Genomic DNA, 17,716 nt, shown 5'->3' with positions numbered 1-17,716 from the left:
TAAATCATATGCACTGTCTCAAAACGAGCTGTTCTCAGATTTGGGGCAATGTGACGTCACTTTGCACAGGCCCCTCCCACGACTGTTGATTGACACTGCAGTTTTAGTGTAGACCGGCCCTGAGTGAGCTGGACACAGTCTGCCATTGTTTCCATGCCGGAGCAGCTGTAGACAAGAATGTCTTCTAAGCAATTGAGGTGTTTTGTTGTTGGATGTCAAAATGAACATCAGTCTTCATTTACTCCCGTTGTTACTCGAGGATGGATCTCACCAACTGTTCGTGATCAAGCTTACACTCTCCAGAGCGACAGGCCTAACGTTACTGATCACGGCAGAAATGAAAGTGAGAGCGCGCACTTTATCACAGCTCATTGAGTCGTTTTACAGATATACAGTTTACCAGTTTATTTAGCACCCACTGAAAATGTGTGTATATTTGTTTACTGTTAGTTGTAACGAGTGTTTTGTGTAGGCTACTTTGCTGTGTTCCATGCTAATGAAAGAGAGAGAGAGAGTTTATGGATAAGACTTTAATGCGCACTTCTTATACTGTTTATTCAGCTCTTACAGTGATTTTCTGGAGTAAAACTAACGCTTCATCTTTTTTGTGATGTACAATAAACTTCATTGAACTCATCAGTATGTTTTGGTCATCATTCGGACAGGGTTTTCTACAGCAGGCTTGTAATAGTGGATCAAAGCAGATGACAAATAAGTTATAACCGTAATTAAACTAAACTATACCTGTTCTATCTCCATACAGCATATATTCTCTGGCTCTATGAGCATTATTGTCCGACTCCGGGTCGAAATGAACACCTACTGAGAGTTTCTGTTTTGATATAATTAGATGAGATTGTCCTGGCTCTGAGCGCGAGCTCGTGAGGCTCCGCCCTTTGGGCTGGCAGCAGCTGTTAATTTGCATTTAAAGGGATACACACTAAAACGGCGCATTTTTCTGAGTGCCAAAAAATAACAATTTAAACATGCTGTAAAAAATTATCTGTTGGGTATGTTGAACTAAAACTTCACATACACACTCTGGGGACATCAGAGACTTATTTTACATCTTGTGAAAAGGAGCATAATAGGTGCCCTTTAAAACCAAAGATGTTCATCAGTGATTGTATATCAAGAGCAGTGACATGTTTTTGTGCATTTTGTTTTGAGATTTCACTGGAATGAATAGAGAGTCTCTGCAACGACTCGTCTGTGTGCACGAAACTGATAATCAACAATTAACACTTAAGCCCTATTCGGACGGGACTAGTTTCACAGCGGGACGTTAGAGAAATTTCTGTTTCACAGACGTACTTTGAGATTTTAATCCTGTCCGAATCTGCCATGTCTTTTTCTCACACGACCTCTGTAAAAATTCCAGAGCAAATTACCTACTGTTTTTCGTCAAACTCGGCGGTCCTCAGAGAAATCTAATCCTGTCTGAATGCGAAGGTCTGTGATTGCCGAAAATGTTTTTTTCCAAAACGCTTTTTCTTGTGTGTTTTGGTCAACGTGAACTGCCATACAATCTCTCGCTACCGCGCCGGTATTCAAGTTTCTGCTTTTTGCGCACCGATAATGGATGTGTTCGGTACACGGTGAAAAATAATCAAATTAAATCAACAAGACCCAAATCACGTAAACTGTTAAGACTGGCTACTGTAATATCAGTTTCAGGTAAGATTACTTTCATTTCTGCACTTAATTACATAACGTGTAAATTATATAAGTTAAAACTTTTTTATTCCAGTTTTATTATAAGAATCCAGTTCTATAAAATCATGATAAATGTATGTTTAGTTTTTTATACTACAATTTTTATAAAATGTTTACAAAACACTAAATACGTTAGGACATTTTACTTTATATTTCAAAGTGCTTAATTTTAATTCATATGATCATACGCAATCCACGCATTCTGAACACGTGATCTTCTGCAATGCCCACATGTAAAACACAGACACTCCTACCTCGGTAATAAACACAGAGATGTTAGTCCCGTCCGAATCCGTACATGAAATCACAGACGTAGATAAGAATTGTAACTCAAACTTCGTTTGGAAAACTAGTCCCGTCCGAATAGGGCTATAGAATGATTTCAAAAACAACACATTCCAGATCGCCTCTTAACAAACGAACAAAATTAATATTCTGCTAGTTCAACTGGAGAGGTTTCATTTGTATTGGATACATTTGTGCTGCATGCGAGATGACTGGTGGGGACATGTCCCACCCACAAATTACGCCTATGGTAGAGCAAAATTTGGCAAGCTTTTAAAGATATAATAGTGTTTGAACCACTGTCGTATTGCTTGGTTAGTGAATGCACACGAACCGCACAGAATGTGTAGGTTTGTGGGAATAAAGACTGAGGCTATTGCAACAATTCATTCAAATCAAATTTTATTTATTTGGAATAAAAAATAAATTTATTTTCAATATATTAAACATAAAAAAAAAAAAAAATAAAGCATTATTTTCCTGAAAAATTAAGTTTCATTATTTTCTAGAAAAATTTCTCTAAATACATTTTTGTTTATATTTTGTTATTACCATAATGCAAGATGCCCATGTAATTTATAGGTGTGGGAATCTTTAGGCACCTCAAGATCCAATCAGATTCCAAAAAATCCATTCAAATAAATTGTGAGTCACTTTCATGTAAATTATACCTTGTTTTACTCTGTTCCTATGCTACTTTGAGTTGTAATGACTCTTGGGTAACAAAGTTTCAAGTGTCTAGTTTAAAAAAAAGATCAGAGTTATGAATGTGGACCATAGAGTTTAAGAGCTACAGACATTTGTATTTGGGTATGTAATTTTCAGAAAATTCTCAAAAATAGGGGTGCTGGTTAAGAGGTTAAAGATAGACTGAATCCTCAAGCTAACCGTTTTCAGTCTCTTTGAGAAGTGGAGTGATGTGCAACGAGAAAATTAAAGTGTTTCTGAACTTGGATGTATATAAATCTATAGGAAACCTTCAAAACAAAAATAGTAGCCTTTAAATTAGCACAATAGGGGCAATTTAAGTATCTGAATGTTTTCAAATCAAGAGATTTTTCTCTTTCTCAGCTTTGCTGCTTTTCGATTATTACTGATGACATCATAGACCGCAGGCAATCTAATAGGCTGTATTCGCACCAATGCAGATATAATTTGACTTTAAAGCATTTTGAGATGCAAGTGCATTTATCCACTTACACTGAGATGCACAGCCACAAGTGCTCTTCACAAAGCGTATGTGAGCCTTTGAAAGCAGCTGTTTGTCAGTAAGTGAGTTTCATGTTGTCTGTTTATTGACTTAATTTAAGTCAAAAGCTTTTTTGGGGATTTTAAATCTTAAATACACACATGAATACAGGATTTAATGCTGTATGTGTTGTCTAAATTAACAAAAAACAAGTCAAAACACTACTATATATATATATATATTTTGCACGAGACAGACTTTTTACAGATAATAATAATTTCAGCTTTAATGTTTTTAGAGTTGTTTGCATTCCAAATGTTGCCATAGAAATGCACATCTGAGAGAAAGAAATCAACACATAATGATTATGATGGCTGTGAGTACTGCTGTGTCTGAATTTCCAGCTATTGGGAAATGAAACGGTATCTTTCCAGTGGCCCTGCAATGGAGTAGGAAGCTCCATGATTTGACTGCAAGTCAAACAGGATCTGTTGCAACAGCTGGTATCACTCTCCATTTCAAAAGAAACAACTCCATCAATACTGTGATTAATATTCATCATCTAAGCGACTGTCCAGTCTTTTTAGCAGCTTAAATGGCAGACTGAAATAAAACAGACAAACAAAAGTGCCTATGTGTTTGCTTTCATATTTGCATAAAATCATTCTGTTTTCTTAGAGTGAATACAGGATTTGACTCACTCAAGGTTATGAATAATGAAAAGAAACACATTAAACAGGTCAACAGTAACTGGGATGTTCTTTGAGTTAACCTCATTCACCTTATGCACTGTTGTTGTTTTAGGAGATATTCAGTAGTGTTAATATTTGCCCAAATGCTGTAGGAAATCAAAAGAAATGTTTAAAACATTTAGCTTAATTGTTGCCAACAAGCCTTTAGACATATTCCGCATTAAAGTGATGGTATAGCTACAAATGTAACTGCATAGTGGCACACAGGGCCTAAAACTAACTTTTTGCCACACCTGCAAATGGCTGGTGACTTTAGAAAATTTACCAGCCATAAATATTTTTTACCGGGCATGAAACAGTCATGACACCAAAATGTTAAATACCAGTGAAAATTCACAATTCTCTATTCCAATTTTCGATACCACAGCTAAACTACTTTAAATTTAAACCATGATTAAAGACATAAATTATTCAATTCAATTCAATTCAATTCAATTATTAAAGACGTTAATTAACATTAACGACACAAACAGCAGCAGGTTTTTTATGCTGCTGTCACTTTAAGACCTGCACGGATCCAATATAGGCTATACACATGTTTTTTCTCAACTATTTATGTCCACTTAAGACATAATCGACTATGTTTACTAGGGTACTTTGTGTGAATTTGTTCTTTTCATAAAAATAATTCCTTCATCAAATTCATAAAAATGTTACTTTCAACTGGCTATTGACACCGTTTCATATACTCGTCAACGCAGATTTTTACTCGCATTTGGCGCTTGGTGAGTGTTCATTTTAGGCCCTGGTATTACAGCTTTGTAGTATCTACTTATTTTAATATCTTCTTTATTATTAATATTAATATTATTAAGATATTTTATAGTTATGTTTAAGTAGAATTCCATCTAATTCAGTTCAAAAATCAGATCTTATTTTAATGCTCTCAAAGCTCGCAAATGGGGGGGGGGGGGGGGGGTTGGGGGGTTGGGGGGGTGAACTGTGAACTGTGAACATCATCTGGAGTGTTAACTGTAGCTCCATCTGGCTGGATGAGTCTGAGATGTTTGTGTTTGTGTTCAGCATCTCTGAGTGTTGCTCCGCAGCTGACTGAACTCCACTCAATTATTAAGTAATTAAACATCAGTCATCAATATTTCTCATCAATCCAAACAGACACCTGGATGAAATTAAGAGCAGTAAAAGATGGATGGACTGCAAGTTTATAACCACATGAGGTGCCATATATATATACGAATGCAATAATTAAGCACTCGCTAGACTGAATAAATTAAACACGACAGGATTCAGCATGGAGATATAGTCATGAATAATTTAGTACCTCGCTTAACAGTTAATTTCAAGTCTCACAATAATTTGCATATTGATGGAAATTTTTCAAACTTTTCTGTTTATTTTAGTAATAAAATGCATAGCATAGTGAGCAAGTTTATATATAAACATGCAATAAAATCAAGCCTCAAATTTAACTTTCCTGAATGCACTGTAAGTCATACAAGTGTGTGCCAAATGCATAAATGTTAATGTAACAAACATCTGGGCTAAGCTGACAATACAACAACCAAAGGATTTGGAGCAGTCTTGACAATACATAGGTATTTGTCTGTTTGTGGTTATCTGTATGAGTATGTAATTTTATTTTATTGTATTGTTTTTGGTTGTTTTTTTTTTTTTTTTGGGGGGGGGGGGGGGGGTCAAATTTTGTAATTATTTACTCACCTCCACTCGTCATTTTAAACAGTTTATTTTGTCTGTGGAACAATTCTTTTGACTAAATTTCCCTAAAAAAATATCATATGTGTTTGATACAACATGAACATAATTGTTTGTGTAAATTTTGCTTTTAGCATGGAAGTGGAATAGTTGTTACTTGTCATAATAAAAATGATCATCACACTTGTCTGCAATCAGGCTGTGGGTGAAAAGAATAGGCCTGCGTCAAGAGCAGGGCTGATCCCTTGATGTAGTTACAAAAGCTGTAATGAATGGGGCGATGCCACTGGCTGTAGGTGAGACCAAAAGAGGGGCAGTGGGATGAGAAGGGTCTGGCCATTGATGGACTGTGTGATTATTCAGCCCTGGAGGTGTAGATCTCTGGAAAGGAACGGTTTGTTGTGTTTGCTGCTGCTCTGTCAGTGTAATCACTCTGAATCAAGCTGCTATAAATCACTTGCACAGCACAGCTGGTGCTGGAACAGCCGCACTGGCTGGGACGAGGCTGGGGTGCGGAAACACGTTGAGCTGACCAGGTGCAGTGGATTGAGAGCAGCTAGTGGCTTGTTAGGGATCAGTGATTCACTGATTTTATGAGCTGGCTGGATCATCAACAATCAGCAGCTGTGTGTGTGTGTGTGCAGGTGTGTACACATGTTGAGGATATTTCATGTCAGTTCTGCAAACTGAACGCTTTAGCCCCTAGCAACAGTGGCAGGAAGGTGCAGTAGTTTTGCAATGTCAGACTTTTGATCCATACAATGGCCGAACCATATTGCTCCTTATTCTGGATAAGAAATGACAAACACATATGCATATGCTTATACATATGTATTTATACTGAGACTTTTCAGTCTTTGTATCATTATTCTTGTTTTTGTTCCAGACGGACTGTAAGTCTGCATTAGTGGTGGGGAAAGAGTTTTCCTCTGACTCTTTCCACAAGTTACATTGTTACTCCAGTAGGTGGCTACAGCTGACTGTTTATGAGGGAATCATTGAATAAGTAATTCAACCTACGGACTATCAAACGACTATCTTTAAGTGAGTTATTGAACATTCACTGTACAGATTTGCTCAAAAATCCATTAAGTCTTTGAGTGCCATTGAATTATTCACTTAACTGATTCTTTCAAAAATGCTGATTTTTTCAGTCTTTGAGCGTCCTGAAATTCTTTCAGGAACATCATACAGTATTGTTCGGATGTGCTAGCTTGGGTTAATTCTGCTGTAATTCTGCTTCCTGTGGACTAGAGCTGCACAATTAATCATTGAAAGATTGTGATTTCGATTCAGACATCCATGTGATCTTATTCCTAAATGACAACGATTCTTGGATGTCTATTATTTCTTTGACAAGTACGATCACAGCAGAACATTCAAATCTGCGTTGGCGCTGCCGCTGACTCAAAGAGAGCAGTAATCATGTATAGGTATGAAACAGCTTCACAAACAGTCTTTTTAACCACACAGTATCATTGTTTCTGTGTTACAATAATTCAAATTATCACAGAATATAGGGATTAAGGTTTATAGTTCGGACATAAACACTGATGTTTACGGTAGTGATCAAAATAGAGTAAATCAACTTTTGAAAGTACCTTGAAGCTTCAAATTAAGACTAATTACATAGTTTAACCAGTAAGTGGGGACAAGTGACTGTTACATTTTTTAAAATCTTTTATTCAAAAAATTCGCTGATTCATCAAGTAATGAAACAAGTTTTATCTTTTGCACTAGCAGCCTGGTTTGGCAATCTCACTTTGAAAAATAAAAACTCACTCAACCAAATAGTAAAGTGGTCTAGCAGGCTGATTGGTGAGCAACAGCCTAACGTGGAGACTTTATACACAAAACAGGTACAGCGCATAACTAGCTCAATTTTAAATGACAGTTCTCATTCACTGCACACAAAGTTCCAGCTCCTACCCTCCGGGCGTAGGTTTATTATCCCCAGATGTAAAACAAAAAGACACAAGAATAGTTTTGTTCCTGCAGCCATTACATTGAGGAATAAGTTATAGGCTAGCTATATTTTGCACAAGTGTTCATTCTGTTTTCTTGTAATATTCAATATGTATGTATCATTCTATTCTTTTAGTTTTATAGGCCTACGTGTCTACCGCAAACACATTTTTACTTATGTATTTAAATCTTTTTACTTGTATTTATATACAATTATGTATGCTTATGTATTATTTTATTCTTGACCGATAAGAACTTTTTTGATGATTTTTGATGATGATGTGTGGTAATGTGTGATGATGTGTGACTCTATTGCAAACAAAATCTACCTTCGGGTATAAATAAAGTAACTTGAACTTGAACTTGAACTTGAAGTGAAGTCTTTGGCCATTTCTCAATGTGCGTTCTTAAGCGTTCTTGCGTCCTTGTGTTCTTGTACTACGTTTTCATCAACCGTCAAAGTTTAATTCCAATACTCAAGAAGTTTTGGCTTTACAGCAGCTCTAGAATAAAGTTATTGTCCAGCTAAAGTTAGTTTTGATTAATTCACTTCCGTCGCAATGATCATTATTTATTAACTTAGGGGCCGCTAACACGACACCGTTCAGAGATTTGAGATTTGCCGCTGCAAGCTCGCAAATACGTCACAGCTCGTGGAAGCAAACATTTGTCATTTTGTTTTGCTTAATTTTAATAAAGTGATAAAGACCTGGAGAAGCCTGCAGTATTTTTAATGGCGTATTAAAAATAATCTTAACATTGACAAAGCATACTGTAAGTAACATTAAATACTAATTTTCACTAATACACGTGGTAAAATAAAACAATATAAAATAATATGTGAAAGTTAAAGTGACTTAAGGCCAAGTATGGTGTCTCATACTCGGAATTTGTGTTCTGTTCATTTACTCCCCCCACCTACATTTCATGGCGGTACTGGGACTCAAACCCACGACTCTTTAACCATAGGTCCCTATATGTTACACATTAATATATATAATAAAATAATATGAAAATAATGTCTGATATGATCAAATAAATGTTTTCATAGGTTAAAACAAAGGTAACCTGGCAAGACTGGTCTCCACGGTAAAGCAAGTCCGTTCTTTGTGTTCTTGGAATTGAGAAACAGCATTTATGAGTGAGTCATTGAATCATTCAGTAAAAAAAAAATTGTGATTCTCAATTTAATCCAGAATCGTGCAGCTCTGATGTGGACCTATTTTTGTTAGTGGAGAAAAAAATGATTTCTAAAATGTAAGTTACTCATTATTCCAATTTCATGTCTATTGAGCTGTTTTATAAAAACAATAGTTTGAATTACAACACCGCTCTGATTACCTGCAGCTGAATTATAACTGTGTTGACATTCAGAACAACAGCACTGGCTTGTGTGTAATGGCTAACCAGTCTGGCATGGAAAACACTAGAAAATCTCCCGAAGTGATTAATTTCTGGTTATTTCACAGATACAGTATGAATGTTTTAGGAACGTGTTGATCATTTTTATGCATCAGTTTAACCATTTGCACACTGTAATACCACAGCTTTGAACACATGCCTATGCAGGTATCTTTCATACTCAGACTTTGTTTGGGTTTCCATATAGGACACATAAACTATTCGCCGTTTTGAATCAAAATATGCCTTTTTTTTTTTGCACAAGAATCGAAAATGGGAATCGTACATGTTTAGGCCCTATATAAAAAATGACTATCCTTTTGTGTAATTTATGTTGGTAGACTGCAAATCAATACGTTTTAACCTTTAATAATATAATGATGTAGGCCTACCAACTGGGATTCCCTGTATAGTTTACAGCGTTTCACATAAACACATCGGTTATGTCCGTGCTGTCAACAGTAACACATGCGATCAATGTTTTTCAGTTTAACGCGTTAAAAATACCTAGCGTTAAATTATATGATCACGTTCCTCTTCATGAAAATGCTTTTAAACCATTCAAGCGCCACATGACAAAAGAGAGCGCGCTGACACAAGAGCACAGAATGACGCGCACCAGAATAGACTTCTCTTTCGCGCTCGAACCAATAATAACACACAATTATGCCAAAATTTCCGTTTTGGTGAGTATCCTCATAAGAGCAGTCTTAAATGAGTTAAATAAAGTCTTAAATGAATGTAAAGACTTGTGAGAAAAAGGGCACAGGTAAATAATATTTATTATGGGCTTATGTGAAGATTGTTTTAAGTTCACTTAAATTAAAAGTTTTTGGAGCCTAATAAATGTTAAAATTGATAGCTTTCAATTATACTGTAATGTTGAATGGCGATAATTAATGTTTAAAATAGAAAATAAATAAATAATTGAAGACATTTGGTATCATAGGTATCAGTGATACCGGCCTTCATTCATAAAAATATGCCATTAAACAATTATTTAAAATATACTGTCTTTGTTGTTTCTACATTAATTTGGAGATTAACTGTGAAATTATTACATTATAAAGTATATTAAAAACTTATATTAAAAACAAGCTATCTTGTGCAATTACAACTAAATTATCCCTATATAAAAACACAAATACACTGAGTGAGCAAACATTTAGGTGAGATTTGCAATGGTAATTGAGCAATGTTTATATATGAATAAAAGCCTTAATTAAATATATCATCATATAAAGTGATTTCTTCAGAAGAAATTACTGATTCCTAGACTTTCAAAGGATGGACAATTTTTTTTTATTAATATTAAAAATATCTATATGACAGTAGGGGGGTCTTCCCTGTGGTATTGAAAATCGATACATTTCAAGGTATCGTATCAAAGTAGTTTCATAACAACACTTTTGTAGGGTGCCACGATTTTCTGAAAAAATTCAAAGGGTGCCATGGCTGAAAAAAAATGTTGGGGAAAACTGGTTTACAGCATTAGTTGAGAGAATTATTTATATATTTATATATTTTTTTGAGGAAATTAGCCAGGTACTATACCTGATAGGCCCCAAATTAATCAATATTGAATCAAAGTTAATCGAATCGCATGCCCAGCCCTGGTGTCAATAAAGGTTTTTTTTTTTTTTTTTTTACTTGAAGCAAATGTTGTCGTTTCCCTTTATTTACTTGTCATAGTGCACCAGAATGCTTTGTTTACATGTTAATATCACAAAAAATACCCTCCAACAACTATATAGTTCATAAACATGTCACCTTTTTCATCTCTTCTAAGTTTGCAGGTCTGAGGACATATACACCTCTCAACACATGAAGTGGGTTGTTGTAGTGTCTGCATTGTAGATATTTGCTCCACTCTTGAGCCTTCACTCTGAAATCGGTGTTCAGCGTTACAAACAACCATGTTGAGTCTGTGCCTGCTCGTTTCTGTATAGCCCCACAAGCTGTAGTTCACACTCTAATGTCTATGAATATGATTCTGAGGCTGAGAGTGTCTGCAGACTGAGAAGGTTTTTCATCTTTGGTCTGTGCAATATAATATTTGATTCCCCCGCTTTTTAAACATCCGAACCAGTTCAATACAGCAACGTTGACTTAACCATTAGCATGTTTGGGGCGAAACTATCAGTTTGTAAACGGTGATTATTTTTGAAATTTTCATTCTGTGTGTGAATGAATGTGCGAGTGACGCAGAACTTGCACACTTCAGCTTCAAGTGTGAATTTAAAGAACACAACAGCTGCATTCACTTACTGAATCTTGTGGTTTTATCCTGAAGGTTTATAAATGCAGATACAACAACAGAGGACAAATCAATCTTGATCCATTTGTGCATGTGCAGTCAATCTATAGACTCAGTGGAGGGAGTCTGTGGGAGGCATTGAAATGCCTTTAAACGTTGGTATTAGCTTGGCTTCTTTAGGGGAATGAACGTGAAATGATGGTGTTTACATGTTATTAGCTATTTTACACACTTAGCTTAGAAAAGTGTGTGAGAGATGTTTAATTCCTTCAGTTAAATACATAAACATGGTGTTGTGGTAAACCTGTGGTGGTGTCTCATGAAGAAATAACTTCATGATGTGCTCCAGTGAGCTACAGTACTATTCAGCAGTTTAGGATGTTGTAGCTGAGTGTGCTGCTTTCCGGCTAACCTGGATTTTTTATTTATTTTTTACCTTCTATTTTCAGTTTGCACAGATGAGCTTTTAACGTGGCCATCAATTTAAAATGAAACAAAACGCTAAAATAATATAATTGCCGTACAGTGCAATAATTGGCAAAGTGTATGTTCAGCGTGTTTGTTCACTATTGCAAAATGTAGCTACATTTCATTAAGCATTTATTTATCTGCTGTACAGTGATAATAGAATATTCCTTGTTGGGTGTTAGTACAACGCTCAGCAGATATTTTAGCAGTGTTTGTAATGTTTTCTTTTTTTAATTCAGACACTTGATACACTACCATTCAAAAGTTTGGGTTCAGTAATATATTTTTTAAATAGATGAATGATTCTCAGTACAAGTGAGTGTAAGTTCTTTTACATTGCAAAACTAGCATTTTACTAAAAATCTATATCATATAAATAAATAAAAAAGGTTTCCACAAAAATATGAAGCATCACACCATTTTAAACTGTGATAATAATCAGAAATGTTTCTTGAGCACCAAATCAACATATCAACAGAATGATTTTTGAAGGATCGTGTGACTCTGAAGAGTAATGATGCTGAAAATTCAGCTTTGCCGTCACAGAAATAAGTTACATTTTAAAATATATTTCAACAGAAAACAGTTATTTTATTAAATTGTATTATTTCAATTTTACAATATTCATGTTTTACTGCATTTTCGATCATATAAATGCAGCCTTTGTGAGCATAAGAGACTAAAACATTTAAAAATAAAATCTGACTGACCACAAACTTTTGAAATGTAGTGTGCGAGTTAATATTGATAAGGGTCTGTCAGGCTTCAAAAATGACACACAGTGGAGTTTGAAGTCTGAAGCCATAAGATAGCTTTATGTGATGAATAAACCAAAATTTCCCATATTTCCCAAGTCTTCCAAATTTCTTAAATTGTATAATGTAGTTTTTCCTTGCATTGTGAAAGTTCATCTGGGTCTGCCAGGCTTCAAAAATAACACACACACACACACACACAAAAAAAAGTCTGAAGCAATATGATAGCTTTGTCATAAATAAACCCAAGTTTTATTGTCTGAATATCCTTCCTGTTGCTTTAAAGAAATTCAGATGAGTTTGGAAAGACATGAAGGTGAGTACATGATGACAGAATTCTATTTTTGGGTGAACTAATCCTTTAAAGTAGAGCATAATGCAGTCCAGGTGATGCGATCTATCACAGATATCCTGATGATTTATGTACTGGGTTGAGCTCATAGTTATGAGTGCTGAGGTATTTATGTGAAAGAGTTAAGTTCGAGAGCTATTGTTTATTCTTTCCTCTCCACCTTTCCAGGTCATTGGGGCAGGTGTATGGGGGAAGAATGTGGAACTGGGGGGGTCCAGTCCAGAACGGTGTGGTGCATCCACACAGAAGGCTGGACCACGCACCACTCAAACTGCCGGCACGCAGACAAACCCGAGAGCCAGAGGTCATGTTTTAAAGTGTGTGAGTGGCACCAGGATCTCTTCGAATGGGAGGTGACAGAATGGGGGCCGTGCGTTCTAGCCCCCTTCCAGTCCAACGAGCTCAAACCTCGGACTGCGGAGTGCGTCACGGCCCAGCACGGCATCCAGAGACGGAAAGTCCATTGCGTGCGCACCTCGAACCGCACGGCTGTTACGGAGAGGATATGCGAGTTCTTCTCCCCGCGACCGGCGCTCGAACAGGCCTGCTTGATCCCCTGCCCTCACGACTGCGTTGTGTCCGATTTCTCCTCCTGGTCCGGCTGCAGTCGAACTTGCGGCAGGGGTCTCCAGCATCGGACCCGGCATGTGCTCGCTGCGCCGATGTACGGAGGTGCTAACTGTCCTAACCTCACCCAGACGAGGAATTGCGCGAACCTTTTGCCCTGTCCGGTTGGGGAAAGCGAGCATCACTACAGCCTTAAAGTCGGCCCCTGGAGCGAGTGCAGGCAGCCGCAACACAAGGGGCTTTGGATGAGCGGAAGGACCATGCTGGACTTCAGCACGGGAGATACCGAGAGGAACACCGTGAAACGGCATATCCAGAGCTCCCAGCTGCACCACCACCACCTCCACCACCACCACCACAGCCTCAAGGGCTTGGACGTGGAAATCGGCTACCAGACGCGCCAAGTTCGTTGCGTGCGCAGCGACGGCAAGAACGCCATGCTGAGGTAAGAAGCCCTGAACGTACGCAGACACATCAGGCGTGTCTATTCAATTTACAATAATCTGTGTACAAGCAATGCATGCCTGAAAGACAAACCCTCTGAGAACATAAACCCTTTTAAGGTCTAAATCCCAGATTATGCTCTTGAAAGCAAGGTACTGCTGCTGCTTGTGTGAAAGGAATTGCTGTGCAGCTGGATTTTTGAAGCGGCTCTGTGAAGTGGGCCTAGCTAAATCGGTTAGTCCTCCATTAATCTCCCTCCCGCTGCCGTACTATACAAGGTGAGCAGAGAGACATGCCTCTGGCAGCAACGACGGCAGCATGGGAGAGCTGGATCTCTGAGCAGAACCGACTCTGGCGTGATGGAAAGGATTGAATTTACTCTCTTGCTGCAATCTCTGCATCCATAGTATGAGTTTGGAATGACGGTCAATCACTGTTACGCTGTAGTTTGTGCTTTATTCTCGTTTCGGTCTCGCTCTCTGTAGAATAAGAAGTCGTTGAGATGTAGCTCATCCTTCTCTCACAAAGAGTATGGATTTCCTGCAAACTGAGGATAATGAATGCTGGAACTAAGGCAGGCTTTGAACATGACTTTAAAGATGCCTCCTTTGCAAAATATTGATTCACAGGCAGGCACTCATGATAAAGGTTTTAAGTCTCAAATGTAGACTTTCATGTCTTTGCTCTATTTTACCTGTGTTATGGTGCTGTCTGCTGCAGCATGCTTTCTGAGGTAGTTTATGTCTAATAATTCAGGGGTTTGAATATTTTAGACACCATAGAGCCCAGATATAATCATCCTTGTGAGAGGGACCCCCATCCTAAAATTTAAAAAGGCATCTGTATGTATTCATGGATTAAGACCAAATGTATACTGTGAAAAATGAATGTTATAAACATATGTAAAACATAATTAGAAACATATTTAGTTGCTATTTCATTACATTAATACATTTGTTCATGTACAGTTAGATTTATTATTTAATACATTTACATTTGTATCATATATGTTTATTTTAATTATATGATTTATTTAGTTTAATCTTATTTCTAACACATACACACTACAAATAATGCACATCTGCCCATTATTTGATCAAAATCCACTTTTGATCACAGTCGGAAGTTATTACTCACACTCAGTGATGGTTTCTGTGTAGTACCAAACTTTATTTATCTTAATTTACGTTTTGACACATTCAAGACTTGGAATTAAATGCCCACTGCTATGACTGGGTAATAGTTTTGCATATTAAAATAAGTACTTGGAGTTACCACAGTTATAATTGACAAAGGCTGACTTACTGGGTTTTGACTAAACTGAATTATGAATAATTATACCATTGTTTGTTACACTGTTGTTCTCATAGGTTAGGCTATTCATAGTTCATCCCTTTCGATAAAGTTGTGTTTTAAATGTAATGAAATGTGTCGTAATGTCTTACTGATGACAAAACAGAGGATGTCGCTCACTGTAGCTTCTTCGATCTGTAAGACACAAAGCAATTAGTGACACATGAAAAAACACTGTTAGTCATAATTGTGTTTTGCGACATTACTGTTGGATCCAATGTAGTTCACTGCATCATCTTTTATTTTCAGTCTATCTGAAAAGCCTGCGTTGAACTGTTTCTTGTTTAAAAAACGAATCCACAGTTAAATGAAGGGAACAAATGAACAGTGTCTTACTGAAGCGTTCTAATTGGAACTTTGTTAAAAATAAAGTTCATCCACACTTTCTTAATGTTAGGATCACAAGGAAGGCAGTGCAAAGAATGTGTTTTTCCACAACTTGGCACTTCAAAACATCTTGTAACCCTAAGAGGCATCTCTATCGTTTTGTTACTTGAGTAATCCTGTGTTTGCATCTCTCTTGTATTTACCACTACATAACGTGCAAATTTGTGTGAGGGGCTAAAGAGGCAATGGTGTAGAAGTAGTCTTTTGTCGCACTATTACATACAAATGTGACAAAATCTGAAATGAGTCGTTTTCTGAGCTTGGTTTCAATAAAAGCTATTTTTATACTAACGAGGAAGTTTAGGTTCGGAAACTTTCAGGATATTTTTATTTTATGTTTTATTTTTACTCTTATGCCAAACGTTCAAGGAGAATTTGATTTCTCAATTCATGACCCCTTTAAGGATTATATTTTGTGTGTGTTTTATATCTATAATATGGGTGATTTCTTGCCTTATGTGAAGTGGAAACAGCTGTATAACTGTAAGAGCACAAAGCAACACTTCTTGATGTGACTTTTTTAAACAGGCTGTAAAATGGGGATCATCCCTTGTTAATCCTCATGTCAGGTGAATAGAGGCTGCGACACTTTGACACACAAATATCTTCATTCGTCACGCTTTTGGCATTGTAACCTGCCAGTGAAACTTTGCATTTCGTGGGTGTTGCGTGTGTCATCTGTGGTTATTTCCACTGAGATCAAATCTGCATCTGACACCAAGACCTGACTATATTCTGTCAGTATATGCATTTTTTAATATGTGAATAGCTGGTTCAGCGATTGAAATGTCTTTTGTCTATGGAAAGGTAGGTGTTCTTGCTGCATTCTTCATCCGTTCTTTCTGAGTTTTCCACATTTGCTTAACATAGATTTCATTCAGTTCAAAGTGGAGAGAGTGTGTGGGGGTTTGTAGAGCAGAATGGGGTCTGACAGGTTTACTACAGGTGTAGAATAACAAGAGAGAGGCCGCGGTGTTATTTTACAGTGAGACAGAGCATTCACTCCAATTAACATATTCATTTGTAAATCCTACGTGCATGCTTAATGAAATGTAGTGATTTGAATATTTCCCACCTGAGTTCAATTTCTGCAGTTTTTCCAATTATAGTCCAATTATCATTTAAAATGAAGTGAAAATAAATGCTACACAAATGGATTATGATATACACAAGTAATTGAATCGGGTGACTTATACGCTAATTAGATATCCAGTTTGTTGTGAATTTATTCATATTTCATATTGCAGATGTTGCTTTGTAGGACACAAAGGTGAATAACTCATTTAAATATCCTTCACTTTACATTCATTACACTGGTGTCTTTCTATGCAAAAAATAAATGAAATGCACTCGTTTGCTTTACAGTCACTCAAGTATACTAAGAATAATGAAAAATGAAACATTTCTGAGCAATAATTTATTTAGTCTTCACTTGCCACATATATTGTATTATTAATTATGCACTGTATAGTTGGCTGAAATTGTTGCTATAGGGTTATAATCTGTTGTTTTGTGAGTTTGTTTAAACTGAATCACAAATTCATAACTACAAAATGCATAAAGGTTTTTCATTATGCCCTATCAATTAGCAAGAATAGAGGAACAATTGATGGCTGTTATCTCATTTTATAAACCATATTCTCACTATGTTCTTTGTAACTCTAAATGACAGAGACTATCTTCTGTTCTTTTTGGCAGCATTGAAATGTTTGAATATATTTTCCCTGTGCTTCTCATTCTTAATGTATTTGTTTTCTTGCTCATAGTCTTTGTACCCTTGACAACGGGCCTGGGACATTCCAGTCGTGCATTATGCCCAGAGACTGCGAGACCTCTGATTGGTCCGTTTGGAGCCCATGTTCAAAGACATGCAGGGCATCAGACATGTCGCCTGGTTTTCGGGTCAGGACTCGAAGCATAACGCAAACTCCTATTGGACTAGGCAAAGAATGCTCTGCCCTTGAAGAAAAGGAAGCCTGCAACATCATTGGAGATTTACTTCCAAACTGCCCTAGGTTTGTATGTTAGCCTCCCAATAATAATTCATTTCTACTGTATGTGAAAGTGTAAAAAAAAAAAATTGTACTAAATTATTTTTCAAGTGTTGTGTTCAAGTATTTATTTACTGAACCCCTGTTGCATCCGAGCATT

At 36.7% G+C, this 17,716-nt stretch overlaps 1 protein-coding gene across 6 annotated transcripts in view; it reads left to right on the top strand.

Moving 5' to 3' along the window:
• Positions 1–17,716, top strand: part of thsd7ba (thrombospondin, type I, domain containing 7Ba) — a 308,878-nt gene that overhangs the window by 158,389 nt on the left and 132,773 nt on the right. For all 6 annotated transcript variants that reach the window (XM_079882075.1, XM_079882079.1, XM_079882074.1 and 3 more), the window contains 2 exons: positions 12,983–13,826; positions 17,332–17,580. In XM_079882075.1, coding sequence (XP_079738201.1) covers positions 12,983–13,826; positions 17,332–17,580 — 1,093 coding nt within the window. The remainder of the gene's footprint in view (positions 1–12,982; positions 13,827–17,331; positions 17,581–17,716) is intronic.

Source organism: Squalius cephalus (genome assembly GCF_949319135.1).
Source record: "Squalius cephalus genome assembly, chromosome: 9".
Classification (NCBI taxonomy): Eukaryota; Metazoa; Chordata; class Actinopteri; order Cypriniformes; family Leuciscidae; genus Squalius; species Squalius cephalus.
The sequence above is the reverse complement of the archived record's forward strand: the minus strand, read 5'-3'. Positions and strand labels throughout refer to the sequence as shown.